This window comes from Littorina saxatilis, linkage group LG5 (assembly GCF_037325665.1).
Source record: "Littorina saxatilis isolate snail1 linkage group LG5, US_GU_Lsax_2.0, whole genome shotgun sequence".
Taxonomy (NCBI): Eukaryota; Metazoa; Mollusca; class Gastropoda; order Littorinimorpha; family Littorinidae; genus Littorina; species Littorina saxatilis.
The window spans coordinates 35622992-35647937 of record NC_090249.1 but is presented as its reverse complement, the minus strand read 5'-3'; the positions used below and the strand labels follow the sequence as shown (position 1 = coordinate 35647937).

Genomic DNA, 24946 nt, shown 5'->3' with positions numbered 1-24946 from the left:
GTAGTCTTCTAAAAGAACACAGTCTCTACTGCACCTCCGATGCTTCTCTCGTCGCTGTTCACCTTCGTAGACGCAGGCTGCCACCCTCCTCGTCTAACGTGACGGCGCACTCTGCTCACGATACGTACACGACGTACCTCAGTCGTATTTCGTAGTATTAATGCACTAGCTCCGCGACGAAGCCCGTCTCGTCCAAACGGCAGCTAACCTCTGTAATCCCGATTCACTCCGGCGTCGCTCACCGTACCGAGCTGCGGCGATTACCAAACTCTTCACCAGTCACACCGAATCCACGGTTCCGTAGTCTCAATACTGATCCCTCAGGATACACCCGATTGATGGCTACCTCCTGTGACTGTCTTGACGCTGGTCCTTGTTACTGGAAAACCCTTGGCGTTAAACGTAGATCCTTGGCTTGGCCCCCAATTGTTACACGACACTTGAGATTGCCACAAGTTCTCAAACGTCGTATAGTTGTGTTCTTTTATTCTACGTCGCCCGTCTTCGCAGCAGCAGAAAACAACTCGTCAAATTGAGTTCGAGGATTTATTTAGCATTACATACATACAACTGCACAACGTAGCAGAACTCAAATAGAAGCTTTTTTAACATTCAAATCGCGCTGGCATATATAGTAAATACTCAATCTCGAGAATATTCCAGACCGAACATGATACAACTACATTATACGAGCCGTCTATGGACTAGAACAGTGACGCTCTCTGTGACGCACATCAAAAGCGCCGACGCACTTAATCCGAACGAACGCCACGAACTCACACTACAAACAGCGTGATAAACAACTTGTTTTGACAGGACTAGAAAGTTCACCTGCATTCTCGTCCAAGCATAAATATTGTGTTTACAAAATATAATATCGGTACTTTCCCACAAAGTACAAATAAGTCAACTACATGCAACACACAAAACTGAACCAAAGCTCAGCAACGGTAGCGTTTCCTAACAGTTTAATTACTTATAAAAAGTGTGTTAATAACAAACAAGGTTTTCTACTCAAAGAGATAAGGGCCACTTTACGGGATTTGTTCAAGGGTTTAAATCCTATAAAACTTGATGCAGTTCTCGTCTTCAAATGCTAATCATTATAATTAATGTCATCTGTTTCTTCAAAATATCGTAGTAAATAGATTCTGCTACACTCGATTTAATCGTTTTCAAGAAAGATAGAACAATAGAGAAAGATAGAAAGAAAGAAAGATGGAAAGAAAGAACGATAGAAAGAAAGAAAGAACAAAAGGAAGAAAGACAGAAAGAATGAAACGGTGCAGATGGACACAGAGTGGCGAGCTAAATTACCTGTTAAGCTTTCATGATTTTGCAAAACCATTATTTTCTGTGTGGAAAGTTTTGACCCTGTAAAGTCGAAAAAAGCTCACAATGTAAATCTCAGTGAGTTTCAACTTGCCGACGGCTTATAGTACTCTACTTCAAAATGTTTCGTGCAACTTACACCCCCCCCCCCCCCCCCCTCCACCAAATGCTGTCACATTTCGCCATGTCAAATGCACTGGATATTACCTACCTGATCAACCGTTTGAAGCAGCAGCTGTTACAGACACGTACGTAACACCATGTGAACGTATTCCAAATTAGAAGATGCGTATCAATTGACATGAGATCATAAATTAATTTTGTCATTTCGTTTGTGTGAATCGCTAAGTGTGCATGCGCACTTAATGAGATATAGGCTGAGACAATATAGATAGGCATCTATTCGTACATAATTATTTGTTTTGGTCTTTTTACATTTAGTCAAGTTTTGACTAAATGTTTTAACATAGAGGGGGAATCGAGACGAGGGTCGTGGTGTGTGTGTGTGTGTGTGTGTGTGTGTGTGTGTGTGTGTGTGTGTGTGTGTGTGTGTGTGTGTGTGTGTGTGTGTGTGTGTGTGTGTGTCTGTGTGTGTGTGTCTGTCTGTGCGTGTGTGTGTGTAGAGCGATTCAGACTAAACTACTGGACCGATCTTTATGAAATTTGACATGAGAGTTTCTGGGAATGATATCCCCGGATGTTTTCATTTTTTCGATAAATACCTTTGATGGCGTCATATCCGGCTTTTTGTAAAAGTTGAGGCGGCACTGTCACACCCTCATTTTTCAATCAAATTGATTGAAATTTTGGCCCAGCAATCTTCGACGAAGGCCGGACTTTGGTATTGCATTTCAGCTTATTGGCTTAAAAACTAATTAATGAGTTTGGTCATTAAAAATAGGAAACTTGTAATTAAAATTATTTTTTTATTAAACGATCCAAACATAATTTCATCTTATTCTTCGTCATTTTCTGATTCCAAAAACATATACATAATTATGTTATATTTGGATTACAAACAAGCTCTGAAAATTAAAAATATGAAAATTATGATTAAAATTAATTTTCCGAAATCTATTTAAAAACAATTTTATCTTATTCCTTGTCGGTCCCTGATTCCAAAAACATATAGATCTGATATGTTTGGATTAAAAACAAACTCAGTAAGCTAAAAAGAATAGGCATACAGAAAAGCGTGTTATCCTGCTCGGCGCGACCACTACCGCACTATTCTGCATTGCTTGTCGATGTCACTGCCTTTGCCACGAGCGGTGGACTAACGAAACTGCGAGTATGTGGTCTTGGTGAAAAAAGCAGTGCGTTCAGTTTCATTCTGTGAGTTCGACAGCTTGACTAAATGTTGTTATTTCGCCTTACGCGACTTGTTTGTTCTGCTTTGTTTTGCTTAGATTGTTGTTCTGTACATTTATCATATCTTTTGTTTGTATTGTTACTTTTTTTCTGACAGACATTTATTCGTCTGCGGTAACACATTGCGCTCTCTGTCTGTCTCCCTGTCTCTCTCTCTCTCTCTCTCTCTTTGTTTGTTTGTACGTTTGTTTGTATGTTTGTTTGCTTCTTTGTGCATGTGTGTCTATGTTTGTTCGTTTGTTCGTTTGTTGTACATTTGGCCGTCGTTTTATTATTTTGTTTTATAGTTTTAATATTTGTTTGTTTGTTTGCTGTTGACATTGGTTTCGTTGTCAATTAATTTTGTTTTTGTTTTTGTTTATTTGTTTGTTTGTTTGCTGGTTTCAGTGTTGGTCTTTGTTTTAACGGGGGGAAATGGAAAGAGAATTGCCACATACGTTACCCAGCTAGTACCCCATTGTGTGTCAACTTACTGAAGGAGACAAGGCTGGGGAATGTAGGTGACCCCGTTAACTTTTAGTTGTTCGTGTACCAATTAGAAAACAATGAGCGAGTGAGCGACAGTAGCGAAGCATTACCGTTGTCTCATTGCAGTAATCACTGTGTTCACTGGCCGGAACATCGCAGAGTTCAAAGACTCAGTACCAAGTGTGACATCACTAGGGGAGTTTAAATTGTTTTGTTTGTGAGTGTGTGTGTGTGTGTGTGTGTGTGTGTGTGTGTGTGTGTGTGTGTGTGTGTGTGTGTGTGTGTGTCAGTGTGTGTGTGTGGGCCGGTGTATGTGTGTGTGTGTGTGTGTGTGTGTGTGTGTGTGTGTGTGTGTGTGTGTGTGTGTGTGAATGCTAGCCTGCCTTATTGCGCGTTTGTGCCTGCATTCTTGCGTACCTGCGTGCGTGCGTGCGTGCGTGCGTGCCTACTTGCGTGTGTACGTGCCTGCATTCATGTACGTGTTCGTGGTTGTGTCCGTGCGTCCGTCTGTCCGTGTGTGCGTGAGCGCTGTGGATAAAGAAAGTCAGTGTGCCTTCAGAATTGAATGCTTCTGTCAATCAGTCAGTTAGTCTGTCCTGAGAATGAAGTTTGTCTCCGTAACTTTGTCATCATGAGCAGTGGAGAATCAGGCCCCTGTCGGCCAAACTGTAGTTTGACCCGACCTCATTTACATGATATTTACACGTGGGAAACGATGGTTTATTTATCACGTGGGCGGTGTCTCTCACGTACGTAGTGCGGTCACCTGTGTAAATGTCTTTATTTTTATTATCCAAAGAATACCTGGCAAAAATATTCGTCTCCTTACCGTTTATGTTCGTTCTCCTCCCCCTCCCTTTTTAATTAAAAATCGATGGGGATATTTTAGTTGTTGTTGTTGCCTAATGCGGCCTTTTTGCTTTGTGTCCAATTGTGGTGACATTTACGATACACACGACTCATAAATATTACGAGAGATAACATTGGATCCGGAAAGTCAGCGAGAATCATGAGTAGAGATAAGAGGGATTTTTTTGAGATCATATTCATCTCCATATTTTGTGTCTGTTGACTTTGGGATTCTTAGCCTAATGCAGTCGGTTTGTTTAGGACACAGTTAAGGCTTTATTTACGATGTAAACTAATCATGAATAGGACGGGAAAAAAGAATTATGAGTTTTTGGAAATCCCATGCGATTTATTAAGAGAGATTAAAGAGGAGTAAACCATCGCGTGGTCTTGACACGAGGACGAATGTGTATTAGGCCACACAAAAAAAGTTGTATGTTTCTGGTAACATGGCTACAAAAAAATAGGGTAGGTAGGTAGGGATTTTTTTTGGGTTTTTTTTTGTTTTTTTTTGTTTGGTCAGCCCGGGTAGAAAATCACTATCCAGTGACGCAAAGAGACTGGACTTACTATACAAAGAGAAAGACAACACAAAAGGGAAGCGGGGTTATCCCCCTTATGTCGTCTGCCGTCTGTTACTTTCGTTTTGACGGGTTTTTTTCCTCGTTTAAAAAAAAATGCAATACAAAAAGATCTAGGGTCGGCGGGAAAAAAGTAGGTAGGGTCGGGTGACCAGAAACATACAACTTTTTTTTGGTGGCCTTAGGTTTGTCTGTCTGGCTGACCGACGACCTGTTTGGGTATTTCTGTTAGTCACGGTCTGTTTTCGCTCTTTCACTGTGATGACTATATATTTCCCGTTTCCTGTCTTTATGCCTCAATCTCGTTCTGCTTTTTTCGCTTAAATGTTAAGTCTGTTTGAACTCACAGTCTCTGTCCGTCTGCGTGTCTGTAACTTCGTCTTCTTTGTTCATGGGTGAAAACTCTCACAATATGTTACGTGTATGCCCGCTTTCGCTGGAGTGTATCAAGATGAAATATTGAAATAAACCAAGCAAAGCAATATTCTGGAGAGTTTTATTTTGAGATCTTGTGAGCTTGATACCATTTCAAACAGAAGGACAAACCAAACAATGGGGATTTCAGTGTATATAACAAGAAAATGTTGTTACGCACGACTAAACAATCAACAAATGTTTATCTAGATGATTCCTACGCTTCAGTTATACACGCAGTTTTCACACAGTCAGGTCAAACTACCAGCTCCTTGTATTTCATTTTTCCACAGAAAAGTTTGACATTTTGAATCACATTTAAAATCACAGTAATCGTGATACGGGACTACAACCGCGTATGTTACCGGCCAAATGGTGCCAAACAGGTCCAACTCTGCTTTACATTTTCTTTAATGTACTTTCTTGGCATAAACACATCAATATAGAAGAAATGCTCGCGCTGTTCGAGACTACTCGACCAACGGTCATTCATATAATACGCATACGCGCATTGCATTCTATAGGATTATTTCCCATCATAGCCGACTGCAGATGCGAACTAGATTTCTCGCCAACACACATTACAGCCAAATATCGCGATAATTCAGCTACGCGGCATGCGCAACTCAGTCAGTGTGTTTAATAAATGACTGTCCTTTGCTTCTGAGTTTGTTGACACGAAATAGTTTAGTAGTTGTTCACTGTTTCCTGCCTGTCGTCTGCGACTGGCATCACCAGGTGATGCATCAGGTTGGTGACCCTTGACCCAAGCGCGTGCTTCCTTTGCATTCGCACGTGTGACCTCTGACACTATAGTTACTCAAAGCTTAGATGTGTCACTGTGTCCTTCGGTACGTTAGTGTGTTTAAAACGAAGTCACTCATCACGACGCAAAATTTTCTAAAATCTAGTTTTTCTGACATGTCTCAGTGACCTTCGGCATGTTAGTGTCTTTTAAACGAAGCCATTCAGTCCATTACGACGCAAAATTGACAAAACGTGGTGCACATTTAGACGACCAGGGAAACCATTTTTGTTCTTTAAAAGCACTGCATGAAGCTTTTATTGCCGTTGCTTCTTATGGTGGTTATGCTATCCGATTTTTATGCTGACACATTGCATTTAAGCAAGGGGGGGGGGGCCTTCGTACTTTACCAGCTCCGCTCATTATACCCGTAAAGACAATTGATATCTACATCATGCATTTATACACCCTACGGTTCTAAGTGAAGATAAACTCATCCCGCAATTCTCGACGCTGACGTGTCTTGTTGACCAAGACAACCACATCCGTGTCCATGTGTGTGCGTGCGTGTGTGTGTGTGTGTGTGTGTGTGTGTGTGTGTGTGTGTGTGTGTGTGGTGTGTGTGTGTGTGTGTGTGTGTGTGTGTTTGTGTGTGTGTGCGCACGCGTGTGTGTGAGTATACGTCCATAAAACAGACATCGCGATGAGAAAAAGAAAAGCATCAGACTTCATGCACTTAGCAGCCAAAAATGAACGGGGAAACGCGTACTCGTTTTCACCCACCGCACTGAAGACAGTCTTCATCATATAGCGTGTTTCACATTCGTGTTACTTGTAACAAATGATGAAGGGCAAAGGTTAAACGTTTCAACTCATGTAGTCGTTTGTGCCTTGTCCTGCCCCCTTCCGCCGCCATGATGGATCACGTGACCTTTACTGTGTAATCACGCTGCTTTTTGGTTTTTAGACACTGCGTGCCTTGAATGCTTGCTTTGTTTGCTATTGTGCTACGCTTGGGTAATCAGCGATATTACCTCATCTTCCTCGTTATGTGAGACGGATAGCTAAGAATGTCAGTGGTAAACCATTTTGTGACATCTGTCGTGCTAAGTTAGTCACTGTTATGGGGGACATTTAAGTGCTACAGGGGAGTATTTTGCATTTCGACGTTGCAGTAAAAGTGCTTCAAGTCATCTGAATTAAGACAGTATTATTTGACTATGGTTCAAAACACTTTCTACCCCACCTACGTTGACCAAGGTTTTTTTTTTTTTTAGCCGAGACAAGCTGTGCTGCAGCAGCCAGGTCACTCAGAATTGTAGTAACTGTGTAGAAACTGTGTATCAACACGCTGGAATGCAGGCATTAGATGGACGTTACAGGAAGCGACTGAAGCTAACAGTCTGAGCGGATATATCCGTACCTGGTCAGATAGAGCCTAATGAGTGGGTACGGATATATCCGTACCTGGGAGACAATAAATTAAGACCTGACCCTTCTCGAGACTTGTAAACTGAACAAGTAAACAGACATCTACTACATTTATTCTTATTTCCGCCTTAATTACTTAATAAAAACACAGTTGTCTACTAGTGGGGTAGGTAATTGGGAAGACACACGTCTTATTGTTGTGAAGCGCTTATGTCTATAACTTAATAGTAGGCTTTCGTATTATAGGGAGAAAAATTAGATTACAATAAATTGAGTTGATTTGAATTAAGTTGAATTGAATTGCATTGAATTGAATTGAATTGAGCCAAATTACAATCAAACAGAAAATCTAATCAAAACAATTTGTTCGCACAGCTTTTAAAAACTCTTGCATTTAAAGTTATCTAAAATAAATAGTAGGCTAGTTTTCAACTGCTGTTTCTTAGACCTTGATTGCAAATGGCTACGTTAAATAAAGCTAGACTATTAGGGTTTAACGTCCTCTTAGACCAACTGGTCTATATTGGGACAGGTATTGGTAATACGTTGAAGATATGGTGTGATACTTTGATTCGAACAAGCCCGCTGTGGCTGTCTTCTTCGACACACCAGCATTGGGTTTGTCTCGTCAAAGTATCGAAATACGATCATGATAATTGGAGACGAGAGATGATGCATGCGTGTCTTCGTGTTTTCCAAGCCCTGAGACTTTCGCTGTGATCGTGGGATCTTTTTCGTGCGCATGTGTGCACACGGGGGTGTTCGGACACCGAAGAGAGTCTGCACAAAGTTGACTCCGAGAAATAAATCTCTCGCCGAACGTGGGGATCGAACCCACGCTGATAGCCAGCGCGCTACCAACTGAGCTACGTCCCCGCCCTTAAATAAAGCTGTGTAAACACATCTGTGACTCAGTCGATATTTTTACTTTGATATCAAGTACAGTGTTTGCGCTAATGATTTCACATATACCATGTTAGTGGAACTCATGCACGCTATAGCTTGATGGGCAAACAGTATTACTGATCGAAAGAACATCTGTGCCTTTTTATGTGGCGTGTGTGTGCGTGCGTGTGTGTGTGTGTGTGTGTGTGTGTGTGTGTGTTAATGTGTGGGTGCGTGCGTGCGTGCGTGAGCGTGAGTGCGCGCGCGCGCATGTGTGTGTGTTGTTCTTTTATTTTCATATGTAAAATTCTTTTCACGGAACAAAAACTGGCTCATTTGTATCAGCTCTTTCAAAGCCTGCACTGCCTGATTTTTTTTATTTTGTTTTTACATTTAGATAGTATATTGATACGTTGAATATGTTGCATTACATTCACGGAATGCATCTAGCATTATTTTAAGCACAACCAGACTACAAAAATCAGGAAAACTGACGAAACCGTCGAAACAAATCACGGCAAGCGATGCATGAGAAATGTATTCAGACTTAGTTGGCACATATGTACATTTATTTTCGCGGAACAAAATTCTATTGTAAGCAGAACCAGACAAACTATCAGGAAAACCGGCGAGACCGTCAGTGGAAACAAATCATGGCAAGCGATGCATGAAGACTGTTTCCCAGACGCCTGTAGGTGTAAGCCAGGGGTTTTCCCTTGTCCAGTTACGCTGGTCAGTGATGATGGATGTCCGGCTAATGCCGTCTGTCACACGACAAGGGGTGAACGTGTGGGTCAGTCTTGTACACCACCTTGGACATGGGGCGCTGGATTGACTAGGATTACGGCCGTGTGAGGGTTAAACAGGGAACCCTCCTGGCAAGACCAGACGAGTTTAGTCAGTTAGTCTTGGACATGCAGCGGCGGTTTGACTATATAGGATTTTACTGATCCTCTTTAATTATTTAAGGCTGTACAGTCGAAACTCCCTTTTCACACCTCTAAAATTCAGACTGCTGTCCCCTTTTTAAGGCATGGGAGTCGTTTGGCGTCGGCACTCGTTGAAATGCCAAAACTTATTTCAAATCTACAAACCTTTACCGTGATTTCGGTAGGATATCCTGACCTGTTCAGGATGTGAAGGTAACAACCGCCTGGAATATCTTAAAACCGCTCAAAGTTTTTGGCGTAGAAACTAATCCTCGCAAAAATTACTCCGGCTATAAGGCCTTGCCTGTTGGCAGATTTTTTGTTCACGATGTCTGTAAATTACCTCAATGTTGATATTGCCTTTCTGTTAAGATCTGACTTTTTCAGATTTGGGCGCAGTCTATAAAAAGGGGTTCAGCTGAACTGCTTTAATGTTGGTGGCAAACAATGGGGTTGTATTTAGAAATGTGGCAGTTACGGCGGGGGAGGGTGATGAAGAAGTGGGTGGTGCGTGAGAGTTGAAAGTTACTGGTGGTATGTTGTTATTCTTCCTCATCTTCGTTTCCTCCTCTTCCCTTCCCTACACGTCCAAATCTGTCTTAATATCTATTTATTTGTCTTTTTGTCTCCCTAACTGTCCTCTCTCTCTCCCCCCTCTCTCTCTCTCCCTCTCTCTCTCTCTCAATCACTCACTCACTCACTCACTCACTCACACTCACTCACTCACTCACTCTATTGCTCACTCACTCACACTCACTCACTCACTCACTCTATTGCTCACTCACTCACTCACTCACTCTCTCTCTCTCTCTCTCTCTCACTCACTCACTCACTCACTCACTCACTCACTCACTCACTCATTCACTCACTCTCTCTTTCTCACTCTCTCAAAGAGCCACATCTGACTCTCTCTCTCTCTCTCTCTCTCTCTCTCTCTCTCTCTCTCTCTCTCAGATCTCTCAGTATAGATCTTTTTAAGTCCAGCCTACTCTTTTCGGGGACTAATCTTTGGAATTCACTTCCAAGCGGTCTCCGACATTCCGTCAATGCCAAGACTTTTAAAGGCAGATATTTCTCATTCCTTATACATGGCACATTTCGTTCTCACTTATAGCCTGAACATGTTTATATTGTTGATGCCTTATTTTTACCGTTTACACGTTTCAGTAGATGAATGTACCTAATTAATTTCATAACATGACTTATGTATCGATGCTACATCGTTATTACTTGCAACGTAGTTGTTCCATTGATTCCTCAGTTCACGGAATTTTTCTTCCCTCAAAGTTGCACATGCTTTACTTGCTTGAAACAATGTTCATTGTGCCTTTGACAATAATATGTCATGTTGGTTTGTATGTATAAATTTGTTTGTTTGTTTAGTCTGTTAATCGTTTGCTTGTTCGTCGTTTGTTTTATATTACTTCTTTAATTGATATTCCAACATTTTTAAAACGTATCATTAGATTAAACCCTCCCATGGGCGAGGGCTGGATGTAAAAAAGCACCTGTTTGCTTATGCCACTACCCTTGTAAATAAATAAATAAATAATTTCTCTCTCTCTCTCTCTCTCTCTCTCTCTCTCTCTCTCTCTCTCTCTCTCTCTCTCTCTCTCTCTCTCTCTCTTAATTACGTCTAGGTAAAGAATTGTCATTGTCATTGTCAATTCTCTCTCTCTCTTTCTCTATCTCTCTCTCTCTCTATCTCTCTCTCTCTCTCTCTCTCTCTCTCTCTCTCTCTCTCTCTCTCTCTCTCTCTCTCTCTCTCTCTCTCTCTCTCTCTCTGTACGTTCCTTTCACAATTTACAAATTATTTGTGTTATGTTGTGGGTGGGGCTAAAACTCAATGTTACGTCTTTACAGTAGCATCTTTCTTTCTTTATTTGGTGTTTAACGTCGTTTTCAACCACGAAGGTTATATCGCGACGGTTACAGTAGCAACAGCAACAACAACAACAACAACAACAACAACAACAACAACAACAACAACAACAACGTTAACTAACCACCTGCTGAATCGCTTCGGCCTATACCTCAGATTTCTTATTTGCCGGCTGTAAAATAATTCAAAGTTTATTCTAGTTGTCTCTTAGAAGCAGCAAATACAGCTGAAATCATAACGTGAATGATGTTTGACACAAAGGTTTACGGCTGGTAACGTGACCACAGTACCGACAGACAACGGAAGTCAGACAGAGCACGGACCACCCAAGATGCCTTCTGTATAAACAATAACTTGATTTTTTTTTAAGGGGGGGGGGGGGGGATGTTTGTGGAGGGATTGGGTTTATGCCTCCACTGAGAGGATCTAGGAAGCGAGCCGAATTTCCGAGCAATGAGATAATAAAGTAAATGAAAGTATTGACATGTTCATGCGTCAACACACACACACACACACACACACACACACACACACACACACACACACACACACACACACACACACAGCGCAGAGAGAGAGTGAGAGTGAGAGAGAGAGAGAGAGAGAGAGAGAGAGAGAGAGAGAGAGAGAGAGAGAGAGAGAGAGAGAGAGAGAGAGAGAAAGTGAGAGAGAGAGAGCTTCACAACATGACAAACGGATTTTATTGCAAAGCGTACAGTAGTTGAACCTGCCCTTGCGAAACCTCTTGATATCAGGTTCTCTCCTGCATAAGTCATCTTTCCACCTCTCCTTAATATAACGAACACGTTAAGTTTTTTTCCCTTGGGCGGTCGTTATAAACAGGTTCGACTGTAACAGTCACTTGCACATTGCACGGATCGCCTTTCTTTGCGTGTACCTATGTTCGTGCAAACAGCACCGCATTGTCCTATTGACACGAATTCCTGTTGTCTTATTTGCACACATGTCCCTCATCTGATCCGGAGCTAAATACCTCTTGTCCGTGAGCAGAATGTAACTTTTCGCAAGTATTCTTGTCTCACTAGCACGACTTGGGCCTAACTGTGCAGTTCTGTTCGCAAATCCTGGGGTGTTCTGCACGAGAATCTGCCCAACTGGGTGGGTGACCTAGCGCTGGGTTGTATTGGTTGAAATAGACGATGCTATGAAAATAACTTTGATGGTTTTTAATTCGTTTTGCAAGAGATATATTCCTTGAAGGGGGTGTGAGATGCACATTGACACAACATTCTTGACACAACATTGACAAGGTATTTCCGGAAAATGTCTACATGCATCGAGATTTAATTGAGTTTGAGATTTCAACCCAAACGTACAAGTCCTTGGTTCCCAATCGGTTGCCGGGCACGTTCTCGTGCACATTACCCCCGTCCTCCGCCCCCCTCCCCCTCTCCCACATCTTTTGCTTTTTCTGAGCTTTTTTCTTCCATTTTTTGTGTGTTTTTGTGTTTTTTGTGTGTGTGTGGTTTTTTTTGTTTTTTTTTGGGGGGGGAATGGACTTTGTAAGCTGATTAATGGACGAGTGTTACAACTGAATTTAAAAATCTGTGTATGCAGCCATGTCCTGACTAAAGCAGATACGCTTACAAACACGGTCATCTATATACTGAAGGGGGTCCATATCGGAATTTTGTAAACCAACATGAAAAAACAACAACATTGTTCACAATCGTTTGTTAGAATTCAGCGTGGGCGGTGAAACAGGTTGGCAAACTGTTACACTTGAAAATGTGTTCAATAGGCTACTATAACTATTCATATTATATGTAAACAAAATTTGTTCAGACTAAATAAAGAATTGAAAGGTAAAATGGCTGATTTGTCTCTTCCTTTATAGTAATACAATTTGTGTTGAGCTAGCGCTGTCATACGTGTTGGGCGTGTTTTACAAAAATAGATCTTTCTTTTAAATTGTACATGTGAACGAAAGTCTGCGGCACTAATTACGTGTAAGTGTACTGTAAATGAACTGGTCTTTCGGATGATCATGCAAGTGCTACACGCATGCTTTGCGACTTTTCTTCCTTTGTTTATAATGGTGCCATGACTTTATGTAAAACAAAAGAAAAAGTAACAACAAAAAACGTAGCTTGGTTTTTACTTACATGTAAACCATATATGTCAACCACTCTCAGTCTCTGTCGTTGTCCTCTGTCTGTCTGTGTCTGTCTGTGTCTGTGTCTGTCTGTCTGTCTGTCTGTCTGTCTGTCTCTGTCTCTCTCTGTTTCTCTCTCTCTCTCTCTCTCTCTCTCTCTCTCTCTCTCTCTCTCTCTCTCTCTCTCTCTCTCTCGCTCTCTCTCTTTCCGTCTGCGTGCTTGCGTGCGTATGTGTTCGACAGTCAGACGGCAGACAGACGAAAACATACAAAGAGACAGATGTGAAGACAGACCGACAGGTAGAAAAGGCATCCATCATCACCCGAAACCACCATTACGTGACCTGACAGGGGGGTAAAAACCTGTTGAAAACAACAGGCAATTGTTTCGACTGAACTGTCAAACAAGATGACAGTAGCAGTAATTGTCCACTGAAAGAGTGGGAGGTCCAGAAACACTTGAGTGTCGTTCTAGTGTATCATGTTACAAGTGATTGTTACTGTGTTACTGCTGTCTTTATGTGAGAAATTGCACTCGATCGGGGTTCAAACGGTGAAACCGAAAACGTCCGGACTCTGTCCGACAGATACGATACAGTTCACGAAATGACCGATATCTTTTCTGTTTCCTTTTTTTGTGTGTGCAAAATCTGTTTATATAATATTATATACGTTTAGATGTAAGTTCACTCTGTGTACAACGTCTGCGGTTTCCGTTCAAAACTAGCACACTTATTTTTGATTCCGCACAGCAAGTCCTACTTTGATAAGGATTGTGTGTGTGTCAGTGACTAAATGAAAGGCCTGGGTTTCGGGGTTGTTTTGTTTGCCTAGAAGGTGTATCAGTGTCTTCAAGTTGGAGGTATGTGAACCTCATTTGTGGGGCTCAATAGTAGCTCTTTTTTTTTCTTCTCTCAAACAGGTATAGGTGCTGTAAGCATTTAGCGCAATGTCATGCTGCTGAAAGTCGAGACTCAATCAGTAACTAGAACCCATCAAAGTAAGCCATACACAAACAATTAACTTAGAGCACTTGGTGTATAGTAAACTAATGAACAGACACACATACGCGCATAGTACATACGCACTGCACAAACACACGGGCACGCATGCACAACACGCGAACAAGTAGCCTACATACACAGGTAAAGCCCGCATGCATGAAAGAAGCACAGGCATTCAACAACTATAATTATTGTTATTATTATTATTTATCAGTATCATTTACTTTACTGTAAGGTTGCTATCGATATTTTGTTCCAGGCTCAACAAACCAGTACACCGTTGGCCTAAAAACACCAGACGATCGACTCTTCAGTAATGACAGTGCCGGAAAATAAGAAACATATATCATGAAGCAGAAGCAGGTGGAGTAGCATCGAAAGTAGGCCTACCACCACCACTATGTCTCAGTCTGACCAGCTTGTTCTCGTGTCTTCAGACAGCGAGGGGGGAAGGGAAGGATGTCGGGGCAAACCCAGCGAAACCACCTTGGACAAAATCAGTTACTTTGCCATGGGGTTTGTGATCGTTGGACTCATCTTCGCTGCCATTGGCTTCTTGTACCCACGTGACATTCAGCGAGATCCCGACGCCTCGGCGAGAGAAAACGAGGACGTGGATCAGGAGTATATGGCCCTCACCAAAGCCTTGAATGCCATCATTATCACAGGTGAGTTCAAAGGTGTGACGATGTTAATAGGACTGCGTTGTTAAACGGTATCCATTTCCCATCTCCGTGTCACCGCTGTGACATATACAAAACCCGCGACCCGAATATCCTTGCAAGGAGATAATAAAGTACATGTATTGAGTAATGGCGGCAGAAACTAAAACTGAAAATGTTAATAAAAAAATCGAGACTGAATTCTCGAAGCATTCAGGCCCCGCCAGGGATGGTTGTTGTATGAATCTGGGATAAGTTATCAAATGCAGTAGGCTGTACCTATTCAGTTTCAATACGGGTCCGTTTTAAGTCGTCTCAGTATCACTGAGTTTAAACAAAAACAAACCGTTCGGAAACAGATCTAGACTTTACTGAGATTTCAGTCTACCTGCTTATTTTCTTGCTCTTGGCCAAGAACAAGCTGTTAAGACAAGTTTCCCCACACCTGCAATGTCTGTGGCATGTGCATCTGTCTGTTTGTCTCAGCTTGTGTCTGTCTGTATGAATGTCTTAGCCTCAGATCATTTTTGTGTTTTGTTTGATCTGATGACCCAGTGTCCTCCTCCTCCACCCATGTTTAAGTCTGTCCGCTGTCTCCGTACGATGGATAAAGACGCTTTTAGGGACGAGCTGCAGAACGCGCTGCCCCCCTCCCCCTCCGTTGACCAACTTGATGCCACACTTCGTGCTGCTCTTGACGTTCATGCCCCCGTTTCACGTCGCCGTGTCCGTCCGTCCAAGTCCGCACCGTGGTATTCCAATATCTGTGTCGAACTGCGTGATGCCAAATGTGACCGTAGGCGTGCTGAGCGCAGGTATCTTAAGACTGGTCTTACTGTCCATAAACAAATATTTCAAGGAGCAAAGGACATTGTAACTAAGTTAGTACACGCAGCAAAGACAACCTTCCTCCAAACCCAGATTATTGCTTGCGATTCAAGCAAAAAACTGTTCGATATTTGCTGCCGGTTGACCGGCAGCAGTAAGGTATCCCCACTTCCCACTGTTTTCCCCGCTAGTCAGCTGCCAGATGTATTCAGTGATTATTTTGTCAAGAAGGTTTCTGATATTCGTTCTGAACTTGATCAGATGAGTGCACATTCTGCTTCCTCCAGTCATGTTGATGTTCCCACCGATTGTTCTTTTCCATCATTTCAGCCAATCAGTGAAAAAGACCTTAAATCCATTATTCTGAAGTCCAAACCAACAACTTGTCCACTTGATGCCATACCCACACCACTGCTTTTTGAGAATCTTGATGTGTTGTTGCCAACTCTTACTCAAATTGTCAATGATAGCCTGTTATCTGGTGTTTTTCCATCATTGTTCAAAACTGCACTTGTCAAACCACTTCTCAAAAAACCTAGTCTTGATGTCAATATTTTGAAGAATTATCGTCCTGTATCTAATTTATCATTCTTGTCCAAAGTTTTTGAAAAGGTAGTTTTGAAGCAGCTGTTGTCATATTTGAACACCCATGATTTGATCTCGCACTCTCAGTCCGCTTATCGCCCTTCTCACTGTACTGAAACAGCCCTACTTAAGTAAACAGTGACATTCTGTCTGCTCTGGATGGTGGTGATGTGTCAGTGCTTACCCTACTTGACCTTTCTGCAGCGTTCGACACGATTGATCATGTCACGCTTCTCCATAGACTTCAGACTCTGTACGGCATATCCGGTCCACCGCTAGCATGGCTTGAGTCCTATCTCATTGGCAGGACTCAGGCTGTGCTTGTCGATGGCCAGATGTCTGCTCCAGCCCCACTTTCTTTCGGCGTTCCTCAAGGTTCAGTACTCGGTCCCATCCTTTTCATCATGTACACTAAGCCCCTCTCCACACTGATTCAAAACCATTCTGTTTTAAATCAGTCTTTTGCTGATGACACCCAGCTGTATAAACCCAGTCCCCCTGCAGAGACACATTCCGCCATCCAGACCATTCAGACATGCATCACTGATGTTAAATCTTGGATGGTCGATAACAAACTAAAGCTGAATGATGATAAGACTGAAGTCTTACTGTGCAAAAAGAAGAACACTACATTTCCCTCTCCCCAACCTGTTTCTGTTCAAATAGGCAACACCGACATTCTTTTCTCACCATCAGCTAGAAACCTTGGATTCACCCTTTCATCTGACATGACCCTTAACAAACATATATCTTTAGTCTGTAGAGCAGCTTATTTTGAGCTTCGTAAGATCAGCACCATTCGCCACACACTCTCCTCTCAAACAACTAACACTCTTGTCTGTGCCTTTGTTCTTTCTAAACTTGACTACTGCAACTCTCTTCTCTCTGGCTGTCCTCTGTACCTCCTGCATAAACTACAAAAAGTCCAAAACTCGGCAGCACGCCTCATTCTCAAAGCACGAAAACGAGATCACGCAACACCACTTCTTCACACACTGCACTGGTTACCTATTCAAGCCCGCATTGACTACAAACTGTCCACCCTCTGCTTTAACTTCTTTTCTGGCTCGTCTCCTGCTTACTTCTCTGAACTCCTCACCGTCTATTCTCCAGCGAGACAACTCCGTGCCTCTTCTGACTGTCGCATCCTTACCATTCCACACACCAAAACCAAAACATACGGACAACGCACTTTTACTTTCTGCTCACCCACACAATGGAATTCTCTCCCTTTTCACATCCGCCACTCTCAGTCACCCCAAGCATTCAAACGAGCACTTAAAACGCACCTCTTCAAGAAATACAACCCCTGATTTTGTTTTCTCAGTCCATCAGTAGGCTACATGTAGTGTATTTGTTGTTTTAGTTGTGACAGGGGAGGCTACCGCTCCTTTCACAGCAGACTCTGCACCCGAGTTGTTGGCCTTTAAGTCAACACCCGTGGTTTGTGGAAATCTGTTTGTGATGGGGTCTGGTAGTTTCCGATTGTCTGTATGTTCATGGAAACCTTCGGGTTTGCATAACAGCTTTTATAGGGCTAAGAAATTAGCCCTAATATTTTCAAACCTGTTTGATTGCACTTCGCTTCCCGAGGTGATCGTAGTGTTTCGGCACTCGGTTACATCTGGCGCATGCGTAGCAGGGTTCAGGAAGTAGAGACGCCGTAGTTTAACACCAGAAAGCAGGGAAAGCAGTGTAGGAGGTACTCGGCGTATCCAAGATGGCAGTCGACGGGGTTCCTAGACCCCAGTGGCAGATGTTATCCCCTCCCAGGCTTCCCCTCTTCACTAGCAGCAACGATGGCTGTCCGCTAGACGACTACGTCACAGAGGCTCGTCGCATCATTGCCCACTTCAACCTGGAGGCGCTGGGCGGCGAGGCTGCTGAATGGCTGATCCAGTCACTTGCTGGGCCTGCCAAGAAGGAGATCAACCTGCACCCCCCTCAGGCGACTGCCACTGCCAACTTAGTCCTGAACATCCTGCAGGACACGTTTGGGGACCACGCCAGCATTTCCACTCTACTAGCGTCGTTCTACAGCATCTGCCAGAGTCAAGAGGAGGGCATTCTCTCATATGCCCACAGGTTGCAGGCTCTGCGGGACAAGATGAATGCTGTTGTTGCCGGTACAGTTACCGATGCTGCACTTCGTGATCGATTCATGCACGGACTGTTCTTGCCTGCAATGAGACGGGACCTCATGCGCTTTGTGAGAGGGCGTGAGGCTGTCACTTTTGCGGCAGTCCGTGTAGAAGCTATCAGGTGGATGAGAGAAGATTTCAAGGTGGTGGTGACGAAGCAACAACAACAAGCAACAGAGAGCAGCACTGAGGTACGCAGCCTGCAATTACAAGTCAGCGAACTCGCCATCAAGTCAGCAGAGCTTCGAGCTGCCCTGCACCAACGCCCGCCGGCTGCCTCTCGTCAACAGCAACCGTCCGCGAAGCCACGTTGTTGGCTTTGCAACCGCCACGGGCACCTACAGAGCAGGTGCCCTACCAAGCGTCATGGGAGTCAACAACCGTTGTCATGGAGACAGCCCAGTGAGTCACGTGTGGACCAGCAGTCAACAGCCATCAAGCAACCGCACCGCGAGCAGAGCAGTCAGACAGAGGAGGTTGTGACTGCACAGGAACAGCTGACGCCGAAGCACGAGGCCTCCATTGACAGATTAGAGACCCGACTGAAGAAGGAACTGGAGGCCAAGCAACAGTTACAGGATGAACGCTTCCAGAAGGACTTAGAAATACGCCAACTTAGAGAGCGGTTAGTTTTCAAGTGTGAAGAGGTGTCGTGTCAATTGAGCGGAAAGCAGCAGGACACATTCGCTAAGACCTGGAAGCGTTGTTGCAACAGCAGCTCACAGAGAAAGAGCATCGGCTTGCGACAGCCCCAGCCCCCGTAGAGCTTCACGACGCTGACCAGATAACATTGTGGGATTCTGTGCTCAATTTGTCCTGCCCCTTTACTCTAAGTCCCAGCTAAACCACCCCCTCGTAAAATCATGAAAACTCTACAGTCACACATGTGGCGTAACCATGCCTTGCTTGCTTGTTAGCTATTGTGATCAGCTAAGAGACTGTGTAAAGTATCATTATTGATTGCCTGTTGTATTTTGTCTTGCATGAATGGGTTGGGTGACTGTGCGTGTCATCCGTTACTGTTTCTGATTTTATTTGTTGTTTCACTTGGGTGAACTTGTGTTTGGTTTGTGTTTGAATAATATATGTCATTTTCAGCTAATCCCGAGGCGTTGTACCTGCGAGAACGCAGTTGGTATAGAGCTGGGGGGATGTAGCCGTGTGGCGATTTCATGTACTGTTGTCCCTCTCTTTTACTCCCTGTCTATTATCTTCCCCTGACCCAAGTTGTGTCTCCCGCTAGGATTATTGTGTGTTGTAGCTAATTGTAGGTGTGTATGGAGGCTGGTTTCTTATTGGTTGATTGTTTGAACGGGTGCGCGCGTGAGTCAGAATAATAGCGTGGGCTAGAAGAGTACCCGGTGTGATTTCGAAGTGTGAAGACGTGTCAGTGTGCGTATCTTGGATTGTGATGTTTTAGTTGTAGTTGAACGATGTTTGTGTTTCTGTAATAATCAATGCAAGTACCTCAAGTAGTGTAGTTTGGGCCATTATAACTGTATTTTGGCGAAGGAGTGATTCGAGGATTGTTTAGAGAGACTTTGTGTGTGTGTTCAGTTGAACAGACGTTTTAGAGCTGGGTTTATATCAGCGAGGTGACTTTCGACCGGGATCGTAATTCAAGTTCCGACGAGTTGTGTGCGGCTGTATATTGAGGAAGGAACCACACTGCTTTCTGGTGTCTGCTTTCTGGTGTCTGCTTTCTGGTGGACGTTAAATAAAAGTCACGTTATCGCAACCTCTGTCTTGGCGTCTCATTTATGCTTCCTGGCCTATTTCCCCCCCTTCCACTCCACCCTATCACATCTGGCGCTTGCGAGCAGGGATGGGACTCGGCATGATATGTTCAGGTAATGGCATAATATGACCACTGAACATGTTCGTGCTGTTCCCATTCTGCGAACTTGGGATGGACAGTGGTCCCCCGGTTCGGAACTTCGGGACGAAGTTCATTTCAAACGGGGGCGATTGTGACAGGGGAGGCTACCGCTCCTTTCACAGCAGACTCTGCACCCGAGTTGTTGGCCTTTAAGTCAACACCCGTGGTTTGTGGAAATCTGTTTGTGATGGGGTCTGGTAGTTTCCGATTGTCTGTATGTTCATGGAAACCTTCGGGTTTGCATAACAGTTTTTATAGGGCTAAGAAATTAGCCCTAATATTTTCAAACCTGTTTGATTGCACTTCGCTTCCCGAGGTGATCGTAGTGTTTCGGCACTCGGTTACATGTATATAAACATCTAGGACTGTTTTTCAGCATTGTTGATAACATGTTCTGTTTGATTAAGGGTATTCAGCTGGTATTTCCTTGTTTTTTACTACCTATTTTATTCATGTTTTTATTACTTAGTTAGTGGAAGAATCTTTTGTAATGTATGTGTGATGGTGTAAGCTTTTAATTAAGCATTGCTGACTATGAATGTAGATGTAAATGCTTGTATAATTGTGTTTTAATTTTAAATGTGTCAAGCGCAAAGAGCATAATTGTAAAGTTATGATGTTGCGCTATATAAATGCTCATTTATTATTATTATTATTATTATTATTATTATTATTATCTGTCTAACTATCTGTTTCTCTGTGTTGCAGGAATGATTCTGATCGGGCTTGGAGGGCTGATCCTCTCCGCAATCTTCACTAACAGTGTAGTGTGCCGGGAGTGTGACGCGGCCCGCTCGCGACGCAACGATGACGCAGAGAGGCGAGCTCTGTCGTCATCACAGCCAATGACGTCACAGCCGACAAGGCCCCGCGGGACTGAGAGTGCAGACACTGGTCACAACTACGGGACGGTTTCCGCGGAACATTCTTACTGAGAGTGTGTATGTGTGGGGCGAAAATATTATACGTTCATTGTATTTTTGACCAAAATGTGACATTTTACACAGTTTCAGACAGCTACTGTTATCTGAAACCGCGCTAGCGGTCGACTAGTTCCGGCGAGCCGCCTAAATATGAGTTTTATTTGGCCTCTGACGTCTCATGTCTCAAAGTAGAGAAATCCAAAGTTCCATCGATACATTGACGCTCAGTATTACATTATCTCTAACCCTGGACTAATTGAGAAGGAACTGTTTCGTGCTGAAAAAAGTGACGAAGCATGTAGTTCACTATTTCAGTATCAATTTGATCCTACATAGCCTACATGAGAGAGACCACCCATGTCATAACTAAACCACACACTCACACGTTGGTATACCATGTAAATGAGGTCGTGTCAAACTAGTCTGGCAGGGACGTAATTTGCCACTGCTTGCAAGATGCATTTCAATATTTGACAAAAACCAAGTCGAGTTACCTAGTAGCCTATGACACAGCAAGCGGCCATGTAGTATTCTCTATTTGTGCTTCGAATATATAACTTCGCACTTGCTGTGGACTGTTTAGAGTTATACTTTCACCAAAGAATCAGTTATTATGTAACATACGATTCAGTAGCTAGATCTTATTAGCTTCAATTAGGTTCAAAGGTTACTTGAACAGTCTGCGGAACAACCACCAAGCACACAATGAAACTTCTTCGCACACACGCACGCATGCACGCACGCACACACATCATGTACACACACACACACACGCAAGCGCGCACGCTCGCACCGACGCACGCACACACAAATGCACGCACGCCCGCACACGCACGCACTGTGACACGGGCAAACTGACCCACAGGCATACACACACTCACTCACTCACACCCCCTCCACACACACACACACACACACCACACACACAATGGCACTCAAACATGTTACCAACTTAGTCGCAGAATATCTTACCTTTCAGGACCAGTGTAAATGAAAATCGCATGCTGAGTTGTGCTGACAGTACCGAAGTAAGGGAAGCAACCAAGGACCGAGATAAGGACTATACTTGGTTATTTCCCCTCGCTAAGAACAAAACTACCGTCACTGGTTTTGCACATGTATCGTGAACTGACAGGTCAAAAATGAGTTACTTCCCTTCGGGTCTCATTCTATCCCTGACAGGATGCCTTGCGGTTTTCTTTCTGTGGGTAAGAAATCGATTTTTTTTTGATTTTTTTTTTTTTTACATATTTAGATCTTTTCGTAATGTGTTACTGATATAAGCAGATTCGCGATCGTCGATAATGATTTTTCATGGTGTTGTGTAATTTTTAAATCGCAAAGGAATTGATATGTAAGACCGTGGTTTCAAGCGAGCTATCTTTCGCGGCTGTATTTACTGAGCAAACAAATCTAAAGTGTCACGTGATAATCAACTTTACTTCGGCGCGCGCCGGAGCAGACGATTTTGTCTGTAACCAGTTGAGACTGAGTGATGTGCAACCACCCATATATCACGGTGTCCTTCCGACAGCAGTCTCAAATCAGTTTCGACTTGTTTTGACCTTAGAACGATGTCTTTATCATAACTGTGAAGAACAGAACGGAGATCACTGTCGAAGTCGGCCAATCTGCAATCATTTTCGTCTCGCGAACACTGATCTCAAAGTTTAGATTAGTGCTCGCGAAAAACATATGGGAGATAACTCTGTATTCTTGTTTTGATAGATTCGCGCAATAATTTAGCATGCTGTCAGAGAGAAACTGGCGATGGCCGTCGACCGATGATTATCAGAATGTGGTTTTGCAGTTATTGGTGTTTAGTCTATAATTTTTTTACGTGGCGTGGCCTGTGTTGTGTGCAGTATGTGTGTGTGTGTGACAGTGTGTGTGTGTGTGTGTGTGTGTGTGTGTGTGTGTGTGTGTGTGTGTGTGTGTGTTTCAGAATTTCAGAATATTTTCGTCACGTCGTCAATTGCTGACTTTTAGTGACTAGCGCTCTTTAAGAGGACAAAGACGGAGAAAAAATAAAAAGTAACTGAGGATAGAAAAGACTTAAGCATAAAGGAAGTAGTCAAACGAAACAAAACGATCAAGGAGGAACTGAATATAACTGAGACCCTACTCTAACTTTGAAACAAAATAAGGAGTGGGGAGGAGTTAGAATGAGAGTTTGGAGAGCTCCCCTCTGAAAGATACCAGAGAGGGAGCCTCGGCAGCAGCTGCCGGGAGGGAATTCCACACGGGGATGGTACGCGGGAAGAAGCTGTATTTAAAATAGTTTGTACGGGCGGAAATTTGGCGAAGTTTAAGGTTGTGGTTGGATCGAGTTCTGCCAGTGCCAGGGGTGAGGTAGGGGTCTGGGGGGATATCTACCAGGTTGTTGATGATTTTGTGGAGCATTGTGAGTTGGGTCTTGGTGCGCCTACTTTCTAGGGTTTCCCATCCGAGTGACTGCAACATGGAACTGACACTACTTTCATAACTATAATCGTGTGTCACATACCTTGCTGCCCTACGTTGAATCTGTTCTACCTTTTTGGTCATCTCTACGGTGTGCGGGTTCCAAACTGCACTACAATACTCTAAGTGTGGTCGTACGAGCGTGAAGTATGCGTTGGACTTGGTCTTCTTGTTGGTTGTGCGTAGGTTTCTTTTCTGGAATCCGAGAACGCCGTTTGCTTTCTTGGTAACACGGTCGATGTGGGACTTCCATGAAAGGTCACTACAGATATCTACACCTAAATACTTGGAGCTGGTTGTCTGCTCTAGCGTGAAACCTTTCAAAACATAGTCAAAGGTGGTTCTCTTGCGTGATCTGGAGCAAGTCAAAACACTACACTTCTGTGGGTGGAATTCCATACCCCAAGTCCTTTCCCACTGTGACAAGGTGTTTAAATCACTTTGAAGGAGTCTACAATCCTGTATGTCTTTAATTTCCCTGTAGACAATGCAATCATCTGCGAACAACCTGGTTTTAGAGATGAGTTTATCTGGGAGGTCGTTGATGAAGAGGAGAAACAAAAGGGGCCCCATTACTGTTCCTTGTGGCACTCCGCTCACTACTGGGACTTGGTCTGATGTTTCACCATCTACAACTACCTGTTGAGTTCTGCCTGATAAGAATGCATCAATCCATTTGTGGGTGGTCCCCCTAATGCCGTAATGGTCTAATTTTGCCAGGAGTCGACGGTGTGGGACACGGTCGAACGCTTTAGAAAAGTCTAATATTACCATGTCTGTCTGTTTACCTAAATCTAAGCTAGCGGCCAGTTCGTGTGTGAGAGTCAGAAGTTGAGTTTCGCAGCTGCGGCGTGCTCTGAAACCGTGTTGTGCGTCTGTTAGGATCTTGTGCTTTTCTAAATGGGCCATGGTGTTGCTGGTAATAACATGTTCCTGGAGCTTACAACATAAACTGGTGAGTGAAACGGGTCTGTAGTTGGCTGCGTCGTGCCTGCTTCCTTTCTTAAAAATGGCGGAGACGTTCGCTCGTCTCCAATCCTCGGGGACTGCCCCTTCTTCTAGTGATTTGTTGAAGATTACAGTTAAGAGTGGTGCAAGCTGGTGGGCGCACTCTTTGAGAACTCTAGCTGGAAGGCCATCAGGACCGGAAGCCTTGTGAGGGTTTATCTTCGCGAGAAGTTTGAAAACACCCTCTTCCGTGACCTTGATGTTGTCCATGGATGGATAAGGACATCCTTCGGGAGTGGGCATGTCTCCTTGTAGATCTTCTTGTGTGAAAACTGACTGATACTGTGTGTTGAGTATGTGTGTGTGTGTGTGTGTGCAAGTGCGTGCTTGCCTGAGTGTTTGTGGGATTGATTGTGTGATTGCATTTGTTTGTAAACCCGTGCACGCTTATAACTGTTGGTTACGTATTTGGGATATCATGACAATAAATACCTGATTTGATCTGGCAAC

General features: G+C 43.5%; 1 protein-coding gene across 1 annotated transcript in view; it reads left to right on the top strand.

Moving 5' to 3' along the window:
• The window catches only part of LOC138966986 (uncharacterized), a 51528-nt gene extending 26583 nt beyond the window's left edge, over positions 1-24945 (top strand). The window contains exons 3-4 of the mRNA XM_070339406.1: positions 14267-14675; positions 20811-24945. Coding sequence (XP_070195507.1) covers positions 14408-14675; positions 20811-21037 — 495 coding nt within the window. The 5' untranslated portion in view covers positions 14267-14407 and the 3' untranslated portion in view covers positions 21038-24945. The remainder of the gene's footprint in view (positions 1-14266; positions 14676-20810) is intronic.
• The last annotated feature ends 1 nt before the right edge of the window (position 24946 follows it).